This window comes from Chiloscyllium plagiosum, chromosome 7 (assembly GCF_004010195.1).
Source record: "Chiloscyllium plagiosum isolate BGI_BamShark_2017 chromosome 7, ASM401019v2, whole genome shotgun sequence".
NCBI classification, from domain to species: domain Eukaryota; kingdom Metazoa; phylum Chordata; class Chondrichthyes; order Orectolobiformes; family Hemiscylliidae; genus Chiloscyllium; species Chiloscyllium plagiosum.
Window position 1 is genome coordinate 63,644,402 of NC_057716.1, and position 20,811 is coordinate 63,665,212.

Here is a 20,811-nt window from a genome sequence, read left to right on the forward strand (position 1 = left end):
GGGCTCATCCTTGTACCATAAAAATCTCTTCCAAGCCATTTTTAAAAGCTATTTTGTGCATATTCAGATCTGATGTGAAAACCAGGTAATTGTCAAAGTTCATAGAACTATTACCAACAACCTTGTCTGAAACTGGATGAACAGGCTACTTAGCATTTATCTCAGTTAAGCAGCTTGCTTGTTACTTGAGAAGTATCATAAGGTCATTACTATAGGCTTATCATTATTAGCTATCACATCCTCATTCTCCTTAAAATTCATTCACAAGATTCACACATTTGAGAGCTACATTTTCTTACAATTTCCAAAATAAGACTTCAGAGAAACCAGTTTTTTTCTATTTTTTTGATAGGCTAAATGTTTATTTTTAACATTGTAAATGTTATTAATTCCTGGATTCTCAGGACTTTTTTTTTATTTTTCTGGGAGCCCCATCTCCTTGCAAGCCATCATTGCCACTGAAATAATCTCCAGCAAAACCCCAAAATTGTCACTCATTACATATTTAAAGCTTGACATCAGTCTTGTCTTTGCCTTTCAGTCAGTCAGAAATTTGACATATTTCTGTAATTGTACGTTGCAAAGTTAAACCTAGTGATGATGTGATGACTAGTTTTGAAAGTGATGTCAAATCTAAACTTTTCACTGTCGCCTACTCAATGAGGCATGCAGTAAGTTTACAGACCAGATGGTACCCTTCCTAGCATACTGCCTCAACTAATTTACTGAAATTAATATCCTTCCATTTCTCACCCAACATTGGATTATTCTAATAATTCTTTGACTTAACTTTTAGATTATGTTAGTCACCATTTTGTGATTGTCATTCACATGCACGACAACTTTGCCATTTAAAGAAAACAAAATATTCGGCATAAGGGGCTGGAGAAACATACAGACCAGGTGTGGAAAAAGGGGAACTATTTCATCAGCTGATTGCAGGCAGCAAGAATATTATACAGATAAAGAACTTATGATAAAGAACTTACTTTCAGTAATGGATATATGTTGCTAATAATCAGTACCTGCTATTAAAATCAAATTTTACTCCCCTTAACTAGATTAGATTAGTCCACAACGCCCCGCCGAAGCGCAACCCACCCATACCCCTACCTTTACCTAACACTACAGACAATTTAGCATGGCCAATTCACCTGGCCTGCACATCTTTGGACTGTGGGAGGAAACCAGAGCACCTGGAGGAAACCCATGCAGACACAGGGAGAATGTGCAAACTCCACACAGCAGTTGCCTGAGGCGGGAATTGAACCCGGGTCTCTGGTGCTGTGAGGCAGCAGTGCTAACTGCTGTGCCACCGTGCCGCCCACTAATCACCTGCTATTAAAATCAAATTTTACTCCCCTCAAAGATATGCTGCACATTATCTCTGCTAAAGCTGATCTGGCAGCTTTTTACTCTACTCTCAATACAAATTATCTTTCAAAAAGAGCTTCTCTAAAGTAGCCTGATTATGAGAAGTAGAGTAAAAAGCAGTATTTACAATGCTAACTTTGTTACTTAAATGTCTGTTGTGTCTCTAATTGCTTTCACATTATGGACATTAACTGGAAACTCACATGCAGCCATGTAGGCAAACAAGCTGTAGTTGTTGAATTGGAGGGGTGTGATATGTAATATATGCTTCTCATACTTGTAAGAGTAAAATCACTTAATCACAACACTACTATTCATTGTCTGATGATCTGAATTCTAATAAATTTAAACCAAACCCTATGCTGTGAAATGCCTTTGGCAGTGCTAATCAGATGTATTTATTCTATTTCATCTAAAGACTCTGATTAGGAAAGTAAACTGTGATGGCAAGTAATGAAGTGGTTCTGTTGGGTCATGATCAATGTCTTTTCCTTGTACAAATTGCACAATTGCATGGTCACCTGTGATCAGCAATCTGAAACAAACCATACAGGGAACAAACAAACAACTAGTGTGGCGCTGGAAAAGCACAGCAGGTCAGGCAGCATCTGAGGTGCAGGAGAGTCAACATTTCGAGCATAAGCACTTCATCAGGAATATGGAGGGGGAAGGGGGCTGAGAGATAAATAGGAGGGGGTGGGGCTGGAGGGAAGGTAGGTGGGAAGGCAATCAATGGGTGCAGGTAGAACATCCTTTAAACATTCCACCTGCATCCATCTATCACCTCCCCCCCCACCCAGCCCTACCCCTCCCTCCTATTTATCTCTCTGTCCCCTTCCCTCCCTACCTTCCTGATTAAGGGTTTATGGTTGAAATGTCGATTCTCCAGCTCCTTGGATGTTGCCTGACCTGCTGTACTTTTCTAGCACCAGATCTTTTGACTTTGACTCTCGCTATCTGTAGCCAAGTCACAAAGTGTGAATCGGCTCCTCTCTTTTTAATTTCATTAACTGATCATAACAAATGTGACCAGCGATGTTCCACAAGGATCGGTGCTGGGCCCACTGCTTTTCATCATTTATACAAATAATTTGGATGTGAACATAGGAGGTAAGGTTACTATGTATGCAGATGGTATCAAAATTGGAGGTGTAGTGGACAGTGAAGAAGGTCACCTCAGAGGATAACAGGTTCTTGATCAGAAGGATGAAAGTGAGGACTGCATTTGCTGGAGATTAGAGTCAAGAGTGTGGTGCTGGAGTAGCACAGCAAGTCAGGCGGCATCTGAGGAGCAGGAGAGATGAATTCCTGTTGAAGGGCTTTTGCCCGAAACATCAACTCTCCTGCTCCTCAGATACTGCCTGACCTGCTGTGCTTTTCCAGTACCATACCCTCGACTCTTGATCAGTTGGGCCAATGCACCAAGGAGTGGCAGATGGAGATTAATTTAGATAAATGTGAGGTGCTGCATTTTGGAAAGGCAGGACTTTTACACCTAATGGTAAGGTCCAGGGCGATGTTGCTGAACAAAGAGACCTTGGAGTGCAGGTTAATAGTTCCTTGAAAGTAGAATCCCTGGTAGACAGGATAGTGAAGAAGGTGTTTGATATGTTTGTCTTTATTGGTCAGTACATTGAGTATAGGAGGTCATGTTGCAGCTGTACAGGATGTTGGTTCAGCCAAATTTTGGAATATTGCATGCAATTCTGGTCTCCCTCCAATAGGAAGGATGTTGTGAAACTTGAAAGGGTTCAGAAAAGATTTACAAGGATGTTGCCAGGGTTGGAGTGTTTGAGCTACAGGGAGAGGCTGAATAAGACTGGGCTTATTTTTCCTGGAGAGTCAAAGGCTTTGGGGTGACCTTATAGAGGTTTATAAGATCATGAGGGGGATGGATATGGTGAATAGCCAAAGTCTTTTCCCCGGGGTGGGGGAGTTCAGAACTAGAACGCATAGGTTTAGGGTGAGAGGGGAAAGATTTAAAGAGGATATAAGCAGCAATGAATTGACGCAGAGGGTGGTGTGTGTATGGAATGAGCTGCCAGAGGAAGTGGTAGCCGATGTACAATTACAACATTTAAAAGGCATCTGGATGGGTATATGAATAGGAAGGGTTTAGAAGGATATTGGCAAATGGGACTAGATTAGTTTAGGAAATGTGGTCGACATGGACCCGAAGGGTCTGTTTCCATGCTGTACATCTCTCTGACGCTATGACTATAGATGTTTAAGTTATTTTTAGTGTGAGACTGTTAATCTCTCCAATTAAAATGTAGTTAACTATTTTACTATAAAGAATAAGGAACTAATCACAAATGTTTCCTGAGTTAAAGGAAGAGCAAGTTTATTATCTGCTGACCCTGCAAAAAATAATCAGGGTCATAAGTCAAGCGTAAAGCCTTTGTACAGTCACTTTGGCACACAAACACACAAGTATCCAGTAAAAAGGAAAAGAGTTCAAAGAGAAAGAACATCCATTTCAGAATCTTTGGGTGTCCTTGAGGTGTAAGATTTTAATCTGCAACATGGTAATTCAGTGATTAGTACTGGTACCTTACATTGCCAAGGGCCTGTGTTCAATTCCACCTATGGGTGACTGAGTAGAGTTTGCACATTCACCCCATTTCCAGTCCTGCGCCGCTGATATATTGATATCATGCAACATTCCCAGAGGTGGCACGGTGGCTCAATGGTTAGCACTGCTGCCTCACAGCGCCAGGGATCTGGGTTTGATTCCAGCCTCAGGTGACTGTCTGTGTGGAGTTTGCACGTTCTCCCTGTGTCTGCTTGGGTTTCCTCTGGATGCTCCTGTTTCCTCCCACAGTCCAAAGATGTGCAGGTCAGGTGAATTAGCCATTCTAAATTGCCCATTGTATTAGGTGTATTAGTCAGAGGAAAATTGGTCTGGGTGGGTTACTCTTTGGAGGGTCGTTTGGGCCGAAGGGCCTGTTTCCACACTGTAGGGAATCTAATCTAAATAATTGGTTTCTTCTATGCCATCAGTAGGTGGTGGATATTCTGCAAAGATTTGTAACAGATCAGTGGATTGAGTTGCTTTTAAGAACTGTTAAAAAAGGCTAAAATAAGTATCAGGATAAAGTAGAGTTTGACAAAAATCTTGATTGTAAGAGTTTCTTTGGATATTTAAATTGAAAGAGTAACTCCAACTCATGGTGGCTTTTTCGGTACTAATTGAGAATTGATAGTGGAAAGCCAGGAAATGGAGGAAACATTGAACATGTATTTTGTGTCTGTCTTCATTGTGAAGTTTTGGAAACTCCTTGAAAATTAAAAGTTTAAAGAAAGGGAAGAACTTAAAACAACTACCATCATCTGGAGAAAGGTGCTGGGCAAATAATTAGACTTAAAGTCTGACAAGAGATATAATACTATCACTGCGCCACAAGAGCACCTAATGTTTTGTCGAAGGGCCATCTGATGATTCTCTTCAAAGGATAAAAGTGAGCTGCGTTTTTTAACTGAATTGAACAAATAGTATCACTAATCAATTTACATCACAGAATCACAGAATTGTTATGGTGCAGTTGGATGCCATTTGGTCCATCGTGCCCAAACCATTTCTGTTGCCTGATGCCAATCTTCTGCCAATTTCACTGTTTGGCTGCGAGCCATTTCTACCCAAATAATAATTAAATACCATCCTGAATTCATCATTTGAACTTGTCTGTACCACATCCTGGAACCCTACCTAATCGCTGAGTGAAAACGATTTTTCTCACATGACACTTGCTTCATTTACACCTCACTTTAAATCTATGCCATCTCATTCTGCTCTCTTTTACGAGCGGAAACTGTTTCTCTGTATCTACTCTGTCCTGTCTGCTCATGATTTTGAAAATTTCCATCAAAGGTCCTCTCAGCTTTTGTTCCTGTAAGGAGAGCAGTCCCAACTTCTTCAATATATCCTCAGTTACTGATTCCTGAAGCTATTCTTATAAATCACTTCTGAATTCTCTCCAATGAATTCACAACTTGCCCATAATGTTGTGCTCACAACTATACACAGTACTCCAGCTGAGTTCTAACAAGTGTGTATACAACACTACTTGTTCTTGTACTCTGTGGCTTTATTAATAAAGCCAAGAACACTATATGCTTTATTTACTACTCTCTACACTTGCAATAAACTATGTTCATATACACCCAGGATCCTCTGCGTTTGCACCCCTTTTAGAATTGTAGCCACCTATTTTATATTGTTTGTCAATGTTCTTCTGACCAAAGTGCACTCAAGATGTATAACTGCAGCAGACATCCTTATTCCAACGCTCAAATCCTCTCTCACTATGAGGGCCAGCATGCCATTAGCTATCCTCACTGTCTGTTGCACCTGCATGCCAACCTTCAGCGACTGTTCCACCATGACACCCAGGTCTCATTGCACCTCACCTCTTCCAAAACTGCCACCATTCAGATAATAATCTGCCAATTAGTTTTTGTATTTTTAAAAAATATTTTTAAAATGTTTTTTAGACATTTTTTAGAATCTATTTTAGAAAGAGTGGATTGGGGAGAGAACTCTTTTAACAAGAAGATTTTCTTAATGATGAAAAAGGACAAGGGAGAGAAGAATTAATTTTATTTTTGGAGCATGCATTTTATTTCGCCTGAGTATGAATGATAAAAAAAAGGATGCATATGAATAATATTTGCTCCAATTTTAATTTCCCTGTGGTGGAGGGCTGTGAGATGAGAAGTCTGGCAAAATGGCATGGGAGGTATTGATTGGTGTGCCCAATGTCCTTCTGTTGTGATACCATTTTGCTGTCGCTGGCAAAGCTGGTTGATGAGCCAGGTAAAAACAACCACCTATCCAGAGACCAATTGAGCTAATTATGAGACCAGTGAAGGACTACTTCCTGCATCCATATGCAATTTCCCTAAGAAGAGTGGGCCTGCCATAACATGGGGAGGATGTTTGGTGAAACTTGACAGATTTGGAATGGATGTTCTTTTTGGGCACTCAACAACAGGCAATGCTGTGATTTCAGTTCTCAGCAATGACCACTGGTAGCTGTGGTACTGCTCTAGTTGTGCTGGCAGCTCTTCTCCATGAGCTATCATTCTTATTAAGAATTGTGGCTCAGGCAATGCCCAGTTAGTTGGTCATTGCCAGGAAAATACTTCTCTGAATCCTGTTACCTATCTCAATAAGTTTTCTTTCTTGCCTTTGGTTGAGACCCTGCAGTCAGAGCCACCTTTGGAAAGATTTCACCTGTTGTCTCCAGATAAAGATTGGGGCCAGAGGGAATTCTTTACAATGTAAATGGCGATGCAAGTAACATAAACATGTTTAATTTATTCTAAGCAGCAAAAAGTAATATAACATTAAACTCTAAAATTGAAAATCGAGGTACAAGTGTGATGCAAGTCAGAAATAAAACAATAAAATGTGTGTTGTTTGAGAGAATCCTGAAATAAAACAGTTGTAAGTTGATTCCTACTACTTTATTCCGTGCAGTGGTAGGTATTCTGTAAATGGGTTTGAATTGAAATATGTTTTGAAGTAATTATTTTATTTTAATCCAGAACATCCTTACGTAAGAGGCTAGAGGGTAATTTCCAAGGTGCACAATGAAAAGATGGCTCAGCCACTGCTTGCACCACCAGGACCAGACAGCCTCCGCCTTTTTACCCGAGAATCTCTTGCAAATATTGAGAGATGCATTGCAGAGGAAAAAGCCAAGAAACCCAAGGACCATCATGGGGATGACGATGAAAATGGCCCAAAACCAAATCGTGATTTGGAAGCCGGTAAAACATTACCATATATTTATGGTGACATACCTCCAGGGATGGTGTCTGAGCCAATGGAAGACCTGGACCCATTTTACAGCACACAAAAAGTGAGTGTTTGGTCAGATTTTTGAATGAATGTGCATCTGCAATAGCATGAACAGTTTTATCGTTTTGAGATTTTTCTTTCTTGATTTGTCTTTTATTTAAAACATCTGCCTGCATATAATATGGTTGCTGTTATATTATCAATAATCATATCTATAATAACTAGAAATAATTAGTCACGAATCTTCCAAGTCATTGTATGTGTGGAAAAATGGGATATGAAGTTTTGAAAGTGTTACCTGTGCAGAACTGATCTTGTTTAATTTCTCAATTAATTCTTACAGTTGTGTATTAAGACTTTGTATTTTTTATTAGGAAACTAAAATGAAGATTAAGTTTGTTCTGCTGTTGCTGCTGGGAATACATTTCACTTTCTGGGTGGTGAATAGTTAGTTTTGGAAAGCTTCTACCTCTTAGACATAGTTGAAATATGACCCTGAAGGAAATGAATGAGCTTCTTGTGAATCCTATTCATCCACAAATCTCTATAACCATCCTCTTTCTGTAACTTAAAAAAAATTTTGCCTGTTGTTGAGGCAGTTCTCCTATTCTTCCATATTGCCGTGCTTTGGTTCTCTATTACACTCTTTCTAAGTCTCTTACTCTTGCACTTTCCTCTTTTTTTTAAACTGCCTTGTTACTCTCTGTTTTTCAGTGGAAGTTGAAATTGGGAATTCTCAGAATGGACTGATGATTCACTTTTGCCGCTTTAAATGTGGTAGTGAAATCAACAATGATTTGCTCTTCAAAATTTTCCGTTAACTTCTCTTTCTCAATTTATTTTGACAGTCTGTTGAAAATGTGCAGAGAAAGAGAGTTCATGTTTTGAGCCCAGTGTCATTGGTCAGAACACTGGACTCGAAACACAGTAGCGCCTCGACTTACAAACTTAATCCGTTCTGGGACCCGGTTCGCGAATCGAAAAGTTTGCGAACTGAATCACTTTTTCCCATTGTTCGGATAGCGTAAGAATGCTTTGACGTAGCAACGAACGCTGTTCACAGCGCAGGTGCCAAAGACGAACTGAATGAGATCACGCGGGGCCCGAGAACGTTTGCATTCAACAAGCGCTTAGCAAAGCAGAACAATGGTCGCACATGGGCTTTTTGCATTCGTACCTTCGTTCATACTTTGAATTTTGTATGTACGTTGAAGCAAAATTTTACGTACAATCCTGTTCGTAAACCGATTTGTTCGTGAACGGGGTTCGTATGTCGAGGCGCTACTGTATTAATTCTGTTTTTCTCTACATAGATGCTGCCAGACCTCCTTGCTTTCTCCAGCAATTTCAATTTTTCTTCCAGATTTTTCTAACATCTGCAGTTCTTCGTTTTACTTTACTCTCAAAAATGTTATTGACTGTGCTTTCAGCTTCCTCCTTTAATCTTTTCCACTTCCTACTTGACATCATCATCTATAAAGGATTCTAAGATATTCTTCTGACTGAGGAACTTTAACGTGCAAGTTGTATTTACAATTTTGCTGATATTCATCCAATCACAGTAGGTTCATTTATATGTTTGTCTGCATTGAAGATTTTAAGTTTTTGTCTCTGAACATTGTGGTGTCAGTAACTTAGATTGGCAGCATGGTGGCTCAATGGTTAGTACTGCTGTCTCGCAGTGTGGGGGACCTGGGTTCAATTCCACCCTCGGTCTTTGTGGAGTTTGCATATTCTCCCTCTGTCTGCATGGACTTCCTCCCACAGCCAAAGTGCAAGTAAGGTTGATTGACCATGCTAACTTACCAATAGTGTTCAGGGATGTGTAGGTTATGTGCGTTAGCCATGGGAAATGCGGGGTTATAGGGATAGAGTAGGGAGATGGGCCTGGGTGGGATGTTCTTCGGAGAGTTGGAGTGCACGTTTTGGACTAAATGGCCAACTTCCACACTGTAGGAATTCATGGGTACAATTCGTCATATAACCAGATTTGGCTATGATTCAAAGCCAAGTGGGAAACTTAGTTGTGAGATGGATGCAAAGGAATGCGGGCTTGTTAAATGGTGGCAGGGCTTGTTAAATGGTGGCAATAACTGAAGTATGCAGACATATGGTGAATTGAAACTGCTCGTTTTGGCAGGAAAATGGAAAAACAGAATATTTTTTAAAACTGAAAGATGAGTAGGGGCTACATTTTGGCTGTCCTTTATGGATAAATCACAGAAAGTTGGCAGGCTGACACATGAAAGCAATGAATAAAGTAAGTGGTATGCCAGCTTTTATTCTCAGTGTTGAAATATAGGAGTAAGAACGTCTTAGTGCAGTCATAAAATGCCTACAGCCAGCCATTCGACCCATCGAGTCCACACCAACCCTCCAAAGAGCATCCCACTCAGACAAGCCCTGTTGTCCCTGTAACCCAGCATTTCCCATGGCTAACCCATCTAGCCTGCACACTATGGGCAATTTAACATGGCCAATCCACCTGCACATGTTTGGACTGTGGGAAGAAATTGGAACATCCAGAAGAAACCCTTATAGACACGAGGAGAATGTGCAAACTCCACACAGACAGTCTCCCAAGGGTGGAATTAAACCCAGATATCTGGCACTGAGGCAGCAGTGCTAACCACTGAGCCCCCATGCCACCCTTGAATTTGGTGAAACCTCTCAACAGTACTGCATACAATTTTGATATCCTTACACAAGGAAGTATATACTTAACTTAGATAAATGCAATAAAGACTTACTGGGGCTTGCCAATGAGAAGGGACTGAATAGAATGGGCTTAGATTCTCTGAAATAATGAGAATAAAATGTGATTCAGTTGAAATGTGTACATTTTTACAATTTTTAATATAAAGACTGCAAGGCTGGTTCTTTGACTGAGGAGCTCGAAAGTGAAGGTCTTAATCTCAAGATTGGAAAGTTTGGATTGAGATTAAGAGAAATACCTTCAGTTAAGAATAGAAATCTCTGAAATCCTGTATTCCAAATGGTTTGATGAATGTATCTAAGACTATGATTCACCGATGCTTGGCTACTCAGTGAAGATAGGAACAAGCTTGGAAAGTGTAGCTGATGTGCACATTCTGTAATATTCACACTGAATGATAGAGCAGATCAATAGGCTGAAACAAACACAGAAAATGTTGGAGAAACTTAGGTCTGGCAGTATCTGTGGAGAGAGAAACAAAGTTAATATTTCATAACTTCTCCAGAACTCAAATTGGACTTCAAATGTTAACTCTGCATCTCGCTCCACAGATGCTTCCAGAGCTGTTGAGTTTCTCCAACATCTTAAGGGATGTTTGTTTCAGATTTCCAGCTTTCACAGTATTTTGATTTTATTTATGATAAAAAGTCTCTCTGGCCCACAGTGTCTCCATCTACTCTGATTTCTTATATTTTTAATCAGTCCAAAATTGTTGAAATATATCTGCAAAGTATTGAACATAACAAAATGATTTGAAAATGTGGGATGAGTTAGAAGTCATTTTTTGCAAATAAGCATTTCTTCTGAAGGGATGATAAATAATCATTTTGCTTAGCGACCATGGGTGGATACATGCTGCCAGAATTTGATTTCGATATAGCTTTTGCACACTTCATGTTCCATCTAAATGGTACTTTCTAGAGTAATTGTTAGCTTCATTCAACCTAAATTGAAAATGAATTATTGAAATGAATTTTTTAGTTTTTGATATTCAAATGTTTATACATATTTTCTTGAATTAATAATTTATTTTTGAATACTGGGGCGGGATAGTGACTCAGTGGTTATTGCTGCAACCTCAGAGCAGAGGGAAGAAGTGAGATCTGCAGATGCTGGAGATCAGAGTGAAGGCTATGGTGCGGAAAAGCACAGGAGACAGGCAGCATCTGATGAAGGGCTTATGCCCGAAACATTAATTCTCCTGCTCCTCAGATGCCAACTGGCCTGCTGCGCTTTTCCTGTGCCACATGCTCAACTGCAACCTCAGAGCACCAGAAACTGACGTTTGATTCTGCCTTTGGACGACTGTCTTAGTGGAGCTCGTATGTTCTCCCTGTGTTTGTGTGGGTTTCCTTCCATGGTCCAAAGATGTGCAAGTTAGTTGGATTAGCCATGCTAAATTGTCCCTCAGTGTCCAGTGATGTGCAGGCTAGGTGGATTAGCCATGGGAAATGCAGGATAGTAGGGTAAGGGGCTGGTCTTGGCGAGATGCTCTTCAGAGGGCCGGTGTGGACTTAGTAGGCCAAATAGCCTGTCCCCACACAGTAAGAATCCTACGATTCTGTATTGATAATGAATATAAATAGCGTTTTTAATTACTTTCTTGATGCGGTCATCAGAGGCAAAATCAAAGCTTGTTACCCACCCCTAATTGCCTTTGAACTGAGTGACACACTGTTTCAGAGGGAAGTTAACATTGCTGTGGAACAAAAGTCACATGTAGGCCAAACCAGGTAAAGATAGCTAATTTCCTTTCCTCAAGAACATTCATGAATCTGATGGATTTTTACAATAATCAGTAACAGTTTAAAGGTCACCACTACTGAGACTTACTTTATATTCATTGCATTTAAATTTCACATCTCCATGGTGGGATTTCAACCCATATCTCCAGCACATTAGCCTAGGCCTCTGAATGTTTTACCCAGCGGTATCACCCCAACTACATTGTCTCCCCCAGCATTTCCGTATTCAGAGGGTTTATGTGAGAAAACTTGTAAAATGTATGATATACATTATTGGTAACATTTATTGTTCTAATGATCGCTTTCTTTTTCCTTTACAGACCTTTATAGTATTGAACAAAGGGAAGGCAATCTTCCGATTTAGTGCCACACCTGCCTTGTACATTTTAAGTCCTTTCAATCCATTAAGGAAATTAGCTATTAAGATTTTGGTACATTCATATCCTTTGTATGTGTTAACAAACTGCTGCCTCCTATTTCACCATGATATATACAGTGAGTCAAAACTGTTGAGATCCACACATGGTCCAGTAGTAATGTGTGTACTGTTTTTAATAATTCAATGATGCCAGTTATTCAGACTTAGGATAGTAGCCTTTGTAGGTTTGTACAAAAATAATCTCAAATATGTCAGAAAGAGGCGGGATCCAAGAAAGGACTATTTTGTCTGAATGTTCTTATTGTTTACATCACGCAGCTGTACATTTTTCTTGAGTGGCATTTGAAGTGCGCCACACGATAAAAATGTACAGAGGTCTTCTCCGAAAAACAATAATTCTGAGACCTTGTCAGCAGTTGTCCATTATGGACAGTGAAATCATTACAGTCAAGCCAGAGCCTGCCATTACCTAGTTGCAAGGTCTCAATGGTACCACTGTAGGACTGCCAGTGTAGCTCCAGAAGAGTAGCTCAACGATCTGAACATCAGCTGTTAATGTAAGCCACAAAAGACGTGAAGAAGTGTAACATAAAGTAATTGGGGTCTAGATTGTAGCACAAGAAAGCTAACAAAATACCTTATGTATTTGTTGAAATAAGGGGGCTCATACCATTGATTTCCCAGGTCTGGTACCACGTTTCCCATGACACGCTGCATAGGATAGTCAAATTGTTTTTTATTGAATTATTACATTTTGTGTATATAACCATAAATAGTCCTCCAGAGTGGAGTGTATGGTATTACAGAACTTTATGTAACTCAGTTTACAAATTGCAAGTGAGAGTTCTCTTGATACTCATATTGTCCATGATTGGGATCTGAACTTTGCCTTTGCTGCCATTTCAATATAGTGGGTAAGGAAATAAAGACATGTTGTGCAGGAAGTAATAGTAGAACATCAAATGCTGTCAATGCAGAAAATCTAAAATATAAACAGAAAAGGACAGAAACACTCAGCAGGCTGGGCAGTATCTGTAGGGGAGAAGTGAAGTTAATTTTTCAGGTTGAAGACCTTTCATCAAAGTTGGGATAAATTAGAGATGCAATATGTTTTAAGCAAATGAAAGAAGGGTTGTTGGGTAAAGAGCAAAAGAGAAAGTCTGTGAAAGGGTGAAGGCAGGAAAGATTAAATGTCAAAAAAAGATTGATGATGCAAGACTAAAGGAAGGAGTGGTAGAGTTCAACCAACACCAAACTTTTCCATCATTTTCTAATCGCCCCATTCGAAATCATCGGAGGTAATACATCCAAAAGCTGACAACTGTCAGTATAATGATGTTATGTGCATCAGGGTCAGTCTGCTTTTTGTATTCAAGCAAACTCTCTGGACTGAAGTGACCTCCTTACCCATGAGAGGTTATGTGTTAGATCCTTTGAAGTTTTGTTGATGTCGGTATTCTCGCTCACATCCATCTTATCTCCAAATTAGCATGTCATCATTGACACTCACTAGCTAACGATTATGATTGTCCCTCTGGTAGTCTGTGTCACTAGACATATGATCTTTGGGTCATTTGTGTGGCTGATGCGCTTGACCTAGAGCCAAATCTCTGACCACACATTTGGCAGGCATTTGCAATAGGCAAAACTGTACCTTGACCTTGAGGTCATTGGCATTCCTTTCTCCATTTCCTCTTGCCAGTGAGTGTTTCCAAAGAATTGTGTCCTTTCATACAGGAGTTTTCTCTGAGCCAGTTTCTTCTGAATGATGGTATCCCATGTGTTGACATCTATGTCACATTTCTTGAGGGAATCCTTCAGGGAGTCTTTGGAATGCTTCCTTTGACCCCCTCTCATTCAAGTGACTTCCTTCAGCTGAGCAAAGAAAATTTGCTTTGGCAGTCAGGACTCAGGTATCTTAAGCATGTGGCCAGCACAGTGGAGTTGGTTTTAGATGATTATGCCTTCATGCTGGCTACTTCAAGGATGCTAGTGTAGCCTCTCCCTGTAGCTCAAATTCTCCAACCATGGCAACATCCTTGTAAATCTTTTCTGAACCCTTTCAAGTTTCACAACATCCTTCCTATAGGAAGGAGACCAGGATTGCACACAATATTCCAAAAGCGGCCTAACCAATGACCTCTACAGCTGCAACATGATCTCCCAATGCCTATACTCAATGCACTGACCAATAAAGGCAAGCATGCCAAATGCCGCCTTCATTATCCCATCTACCTGCGACTCCACTTTCAAGGAATTATGAACCTGCACACCAAGGTCTCTTTGTTCTACAGCACTTCCCAGGACCTTACCATTAAATACATAAGTCCTGCTCTGATTTGCCTTTTCAAAATACAGTACCTCACATTAATCTAAATTAAACTCCATCTGCCACTCCTCAGCCCTTTGGCCCATCTAATCAAGATCCCATTGTACTCTGGGGTAACTTTCTGTGTTGTCCATTACGCCTCCAATTTTGGTGTCATCTGCAAACTTACTGACTGTACCTCCTATGTTCACATCCAAATCATTTGTATAAATGACAAAAGGCGGTGTACCCAGCACCAATCCTTGTGGAACTCTACAGGTCACAGGCCTCCAGTCAGAAAAGCAACCCTCCACCACCACCCTCTATCTTCTAAATTTGAGCCAGTTGTGTAGCGGCTAGTTCTCCCGCTATTCCATGAGATCTTGCTAACCAGTCTACCATGAGGAACCTTGTCAAACGCTTTACTTAAGTCCATATAGATCACTTCCACGGCTTTGCCATCATCAATTCTCTTTGTTACTTCTTCAAAAAAACTCAATCAAGTATATGAGACATGATTTCCCATGCATAAAGCAAGCTTAACTATCCCTCATCAGTACTTGCCTTTCCAAACACATGTAAATCCAGTCCCACAGGATTCCCTCCAACAACTTGCCCATCGTAGATGTCCTGCTCACTGGTCTATAGCTTTTCCCTACCACCTTTATAAAATAGTGGCACAACGTTAGACAGCCTCCAATCTTCTGGTGCCTCACATGTGACTATCAATGATACAAATATCTCAGCAAGGGGCCCAGAAATTATTTCCTTAGCTTTTGTTGTGGACATCTTTCATGGAGGAGATAGTAGATATTGATGAATTTCACTTGGCAGGCAGCCCTTGACAGGGCTTCCATAGCACTTCCCGATTAAATAGTCTTGACCAGGTTGATGAAGGCCTCGTGGAATGTCTTGTGTTGATTCTGGCATTTCTCTTGGATTTGCTGAGCACTGAAAATCATGTCCTTAGTTCCATGATTTGGTTGAAAGCTCCACTGGATTTCCTTGGAGATTGGTAGAAAATGTATAATGAGGGTTCCAGGAATGACCTTCCCAGTGATGGAGATCAGGGAGATTCCTTTGTAGTCCCCACAGTCCACTTTGTCTCTTTCCTTGAAGATGGCCAGCATCCCTGACAATGGCAGGATTTTCTTTTGTTCCAGATTCTTGGGAAAAATTAATGCAGATGACAGGTAGGCTCTGCTCCTCCAAGTTTGGAAAATCTCCACTGGAATCCTATCTCCTCCCACGCTTTTTTTCTGTTATTCAAGTGTCTAGTGGCAGCTTCAACTTTTGTCACACTAGAAGGGAGTCCAAGATCATTTCTGATGAGGCGGAAGATTTTTTCACGCACATCCTCATTGAAACTTATATCACAGTTTAGGAGTTCCTTTCAGTATTCTGTCCATCAGAGGCTGATGTCTTATTGATCTGTAATAAGGGTTCCAATCTACACTGATTTGAGGCCAAGTGTGTTGGGTCCATATATTACATGTCTTGGTGGCACTGAAGAAACTCTGGGTGTTATGCTTGTCAACAAGTAATTGCAGTGCTGTAGCTTTCTCAGTCCACCATTTGTCTTGATTTTCCTTGTTCTTCTTCATATTCTACCTTTGCTGTTTGAGTTCTCCTCTTTGCCTCTCTGGTGATATTGTTTTGCTAGCGAAGGAGAGCTTTCCTCTTGTCAATGCTTGGTAGGCAAACTGAGCTCTTTCATTCTTCAGGAGAGGGTTCCGATCTCACTGTCTTTTATCAGAAAATGCCCATTTGCTAAATGACCTTTTAAAAGTGCTAAAGTAAAAATAAAGCTAGAGATGATACAAATAACATCCCAAAAATAACTTTAAATCAGGAACTATAAAGGCCAAAAGAACTCAGTAAAATTACAGCAGGGAAGTAATGCTGAGCAAATTGTTGCAGCAGGAATCTGAAAATTCCCTGGATTCTGGTGGATTTCATCCTTAGACCTTAGAAGGTGTGGTTAGTGAGAGAATTGATGTGGTGCTGGTCTTAGTTTTCCAAATTCAGTAGACTTGGGGATGTTCAATTTGATTGGAAGAAAGCGACTTGTTTAACTTCTTCAAAATCTTCATTGTTCAAAAAGGAAGGGAGACAGAAAGCAGAAAACTGTATCAGTTAGCTTAACATGTGTAATAAAAAATAAGAAGCTGTTATTAAAGATCATACTCTTTAGTTTTGGGCTCCTTATTTAAGGAAGGGTGGAGACCCATTGGAGGTGTTTCAATAGAGATTTATTGGATTGATATGTAAAATTGTTTTGCTTTGTTATGATGGAAGGTTAGATAGTCTGAGATTATTTTTAGAGAAGTTTAGAAGAATGAAGAGTGACTTCAAAATATAGAAAATAAGAACAGCAGTGTGCAATTTCATCCTTGGAGCCTACCCAGCCATTCAATATAGTCATGGCTGGCCATCCAAAGCAGAACCATGTTCCTGTTTTCACCCCATACCCTTTATTGTCTTTAGCCCTAAGAATGATATTTAATTCCTTCTTGTAAACATTCAATGTTTTTGTCTCAACTGTTTTCTGTGGTAGAGAATCCCACAGTCTCACCACTTTTTGGGTGAAGAAATTGCTCTTCCTCTCAATCCTAAATGGCTTACCCTGTATTCTTAGACTGTAACCCTGGCTCAGGATTCTCCAATCATCAGGATATCCTTCCTATATTTATCCTATCAAGTCCTGTTAGAATTTCATAGGCTTCTCTGAGACCTCACCTCAGTCATTCTTCTAAACTCCAGTGAATGTAGTTCCACCTGATCCAGCCTTTCCTCACCTCATATGTCAGTTCTGCATACCAGGAATCCATCTGCTAAAATTTCATTTTACTGCTTCCATAAGCAAAACATTCTTCCCCAGATAAGAAGACCAAAACTGCACACAGTACTTCAGTTATGGTCTCACTAAAGCCCTATACAATTACAGTAAGGCAGCCTTACTCCTGTACACAAATCCTTTCATAATGAAAGCCAATACAACATTTGTCTTCTCCATCCTGCACCTACATGCTTGCTTTCAGTAGCTGTTGTACAGAGAAACCTTGCCTTTTCCCAATCTACAGCCATTCAAATAATAATCTGCCTTCCTGATTTTGCTATCAAATTGAATGACCACACACTTAGCCACATAATATTTCACTCAGTCAACTTGTCCAAGTCACACTGAAGCCTCTCTGCATCCTCCTGACAGTTAATCTTTCCACCCAGCTTTGTGTCATGTACAATTTTGGAGGTATTGCATTTAGGTCCCGCATCTAAATCAAAAATGTAAATTTTAAATAGCTGATGCCAAGCACCAATCTCTTTGGTACCCCACAGGTAACTGGTTGATCTGTAGACTGTGTGCTGTTTATTCCTACTTTTTGTTTTCTGTCTGCCAGCCAATGCTCTGTCAATGTCAGTACACTATCCCCAATCCCATGCGTTTTAATTTTACCTGTCAAGCTCTTGCATGGCTTTAATATATCAAATACCTTATGAAAGTCCAAGTAAACCACAACCACTGCTTCCCTCTGGTCAGGTCTACTGGTTACATCCTCAAAATAGTCCAATAGATTTGTCAAACATGATTTCCTTTTGGATACCCATGTTCTATCCAATCCTATCATTGTTTTTCAACTTAGGTAAGTCTGAAGTGTATAAAATTCTGCATGTCTTGACAAAGTGAATGTGGAAATATTTTTTTTCCTTTTGTGGCTGAAACTAGAACTAGGCAACATAGTTTAAAATTAGGGACCACCTTAGATGAATGCATTTTTTTTTGTCTAAGAATTGTATGACTTTGAAAATATTTGTTTCAGAAGATGATGCAGGCAAATCATTGACTGCTTTTTAGGAAGCAGAAAGCTAATTGTTTAGCAAGAGAATTAAAGGTTATTGGGAATAGGTTGAACTGGGAAATTCAGAAAACACAACAGATCAGCCATAATCCTACTAAATGGCAGAGCATACCCAATGGGCTGAATGGCCTACTGCTGCTAATTTGTCTGATGTATGATGTTATAATGGGGTATTTAGAGATGTTCAGGGTAATAAGATTGGGTCAACATTATGAGAGGTGAATCATTAGTGCCGAACTTGGTGGAGTTCTTCAAGAAGGTATAATATGCTGTAGATACATGGAAAATAGTAGATATACTTTAATTTTGATTTCCACAAGGCATTTGACTCGATACCAAATTGAAATTTATTGTGGAATTTAAAGCATTCATGGTATCTGGGTAACATAGTGGCATATATAGATTAGCTAACTGTCAGGAAACCAGGAGAATGCATAAATAGATAATTTCTGATTGGCATGATGTAATCAGTGTTGTGCCACAGAAATCATAGGTGGATCTACAAATGTTACAATTTGTATAAATGGCTCAGATGAAGTGACAGGACGTATGGATGCTTTTAACATGATAGGTAAGAAACTAATTTGTGAAGAGGTTATAAGAGGCTAAAAAACTAGAATTGTCATGTAATTCAACAAAGATCAAGCATATGAAATGTGCTGGGGGAGAAAATGTGAAATTGTCCATTTTGACAAGCTGGAAGAAGGAAAAAGGAAGCATAACAGTGAGAGATTGAAGAGCACTAATTTGCAGAGGTATAGAGTGTCCTTTTGTACGAATTGCGAAGAGTTAGACTGTACTTCTAGCAAGTATTTCACAAAGATTATAGTGTGTCCTTATTTATCACAAGAAGAATTGAAGAAAAGTCTGGAGGTTATGCTTCGGTTTTACAGTGCATTGGTGAAACCACATAGAGTTAGAGAGTCATAGAGATGTGCAGCACAGAAACAAACCCTTCAGTCCAACTCGACCATGCCAACCAGATATCCCAACCTAATCTAGTCCCAATTGCCAGCACCAGCCCTTTGAACCCTTCCTATTCATATGCACATCCAGATGCCTTTGAAATGTTGCAATTGTACCAGCTTCCACCACTTCGTCTGACAGCTCATTCCATACACATACCACCCTTTGCGTGAAAAAGTTGCCCTTTAGGTCTCTTTTATATCTTGCCCCTCTCACCCTAAACCTATGCCTTTTAGCTCTGGACTCTGCCACCCAAGGGAAAAGACTTTGTCTATTTATCCTATCCATGCCCCACATCTGGAATACTGTTTACAGTATCCTTATTTAAGGGATGCAAATGCATTGGAAGTGTTTCAGAGAAGGTTTACTAGCATAATACCGGGAATGGTTCAAGTTTACCTATGGGGAAACATTGAACAGGCTTGGCTTTTACCTGCTAGAATTTAGAAGAGAAAGAGCCAACTTGATTGACGCATTTAAAATCCTGAGGGGAATTGAAAAGGCAGAATATTTTGTGGAAAGAATGATTCCTTTCCTGGGAGCATCTAATTCTCAGGACTGCAGTTTCCAAAAATACAGTGTTGCTCATTTAAAATAGAAATGAGGAGAATTCTTTTCTCAAAGAGCAGAGTAAGTGTTTGAAACCTTGTTCCTCAAAAGGCAGTAGAAGCTGAGTCCTTGAATGTCTTTTTTAAGGCAGAGGTCACCAGATCTTGATCTTGATGCAAAAGATTATTGATGTTAGGCAGGCATGTAATCAAATCAGCGATGATATTGTTCAGTGGCGAAGCAGGCAAGAGGGGCTCTCTTGCCTACTATTGCCCCAACTTTGGTCCCCGTTAGCAGGGGTTGTCAATTGTCATTGGGCTAGGGAAGGAAAAAAAAACTTTTATTTGATAATTGCATGTTGGATGATATCAGTATCAACACTGTGATGCATCCTTGTTTTGAATAGTCTAGCAATTTACTATATCTGTGTTAACTGTGAAGAATAGCATTTAAACTTGATTAATTAAAGGTGGTCAGCACTCATGGAATTGCACCATAGTTTATATTGCCTTCAGGGCAACCAAGCAAAGGAAGAAAATAAAAATACAATTACAATGACCAAAGTGAAAGACCAAACATTATTGTTATATGTTTATATAAGTTATTGTTCTCAACCTAATTAAAATGTCAAAAATGCATTGTTATGTCTGGTTTCCTTGACTAAATCTTACATTGTTCAGCATGCTTATCATGTGCACTATTATGACCAATTGTGTGTTTATGACCCTGTATAATCCTCCAGACTGGACGAAGAATGTAGAGTAAGTGTATAGTTCTCTGCATACTATTTTTCAAATGTGTATTAACAAACAAAATAATACAGTATCTATTGTGTCGAAAATGTATCCAATGTAAAATGAATTCCTTGATCTATAAGGACATTCAGTTTTAAATAAGTTGTCTTAAACTCTATTCATTTCCATGTTTGGTCGTCTCTTTTGTGGAACCTTAACATGTGCCTATCAGATGTTCATATAGATAACATCCATTGTCCTACTTTTATCCATCCACCCTGTTCTTGACACCTGCAAAATCTCAACCAAATTTACAGTCATCAACTTATCTCTCATTCCTTTGATGTCTGCCTCACTTTATACTTAAAGCCTTG

The 20,811-nt window shown here is 39.7% G+C and overlaps 1 protein-coding gene across 6 annotated transcripts in view; it reads left to right on the top strand.

The window, feature by feature from the left end:
* The window catches only part of scn1laa (sodium channel, voltage-gated, type I-like, alpha), a 196,914-nt gene that overhangs the window by 18,291 nt on the left and 157,812 nt on the right, over positions 1–20,811 (top strand). For all 6 annotated transcript variants that reach the window (XM_043693899.1, XM_043693898.1, XM_043693903.1 and 3 more), the window contains 3 exons: positions 6,925–7,241; positions 11,962–12,080; positions 20,375–20,464. In XM_043693899.1, the coding sequence (XP_043549834.1) occupies positions 6,978–7,241; positions 11,962–12,080; positions 20,375–20,464 (473 nt within the window). In that variant the 5' untranslated portion in view covers positions 6,925–6,977. The remainder of the gene's footprint in view (positions 1–6,924; positions 7,242–11,961; positions 12,081–20,374; positions 20,465–20,811) is intronic.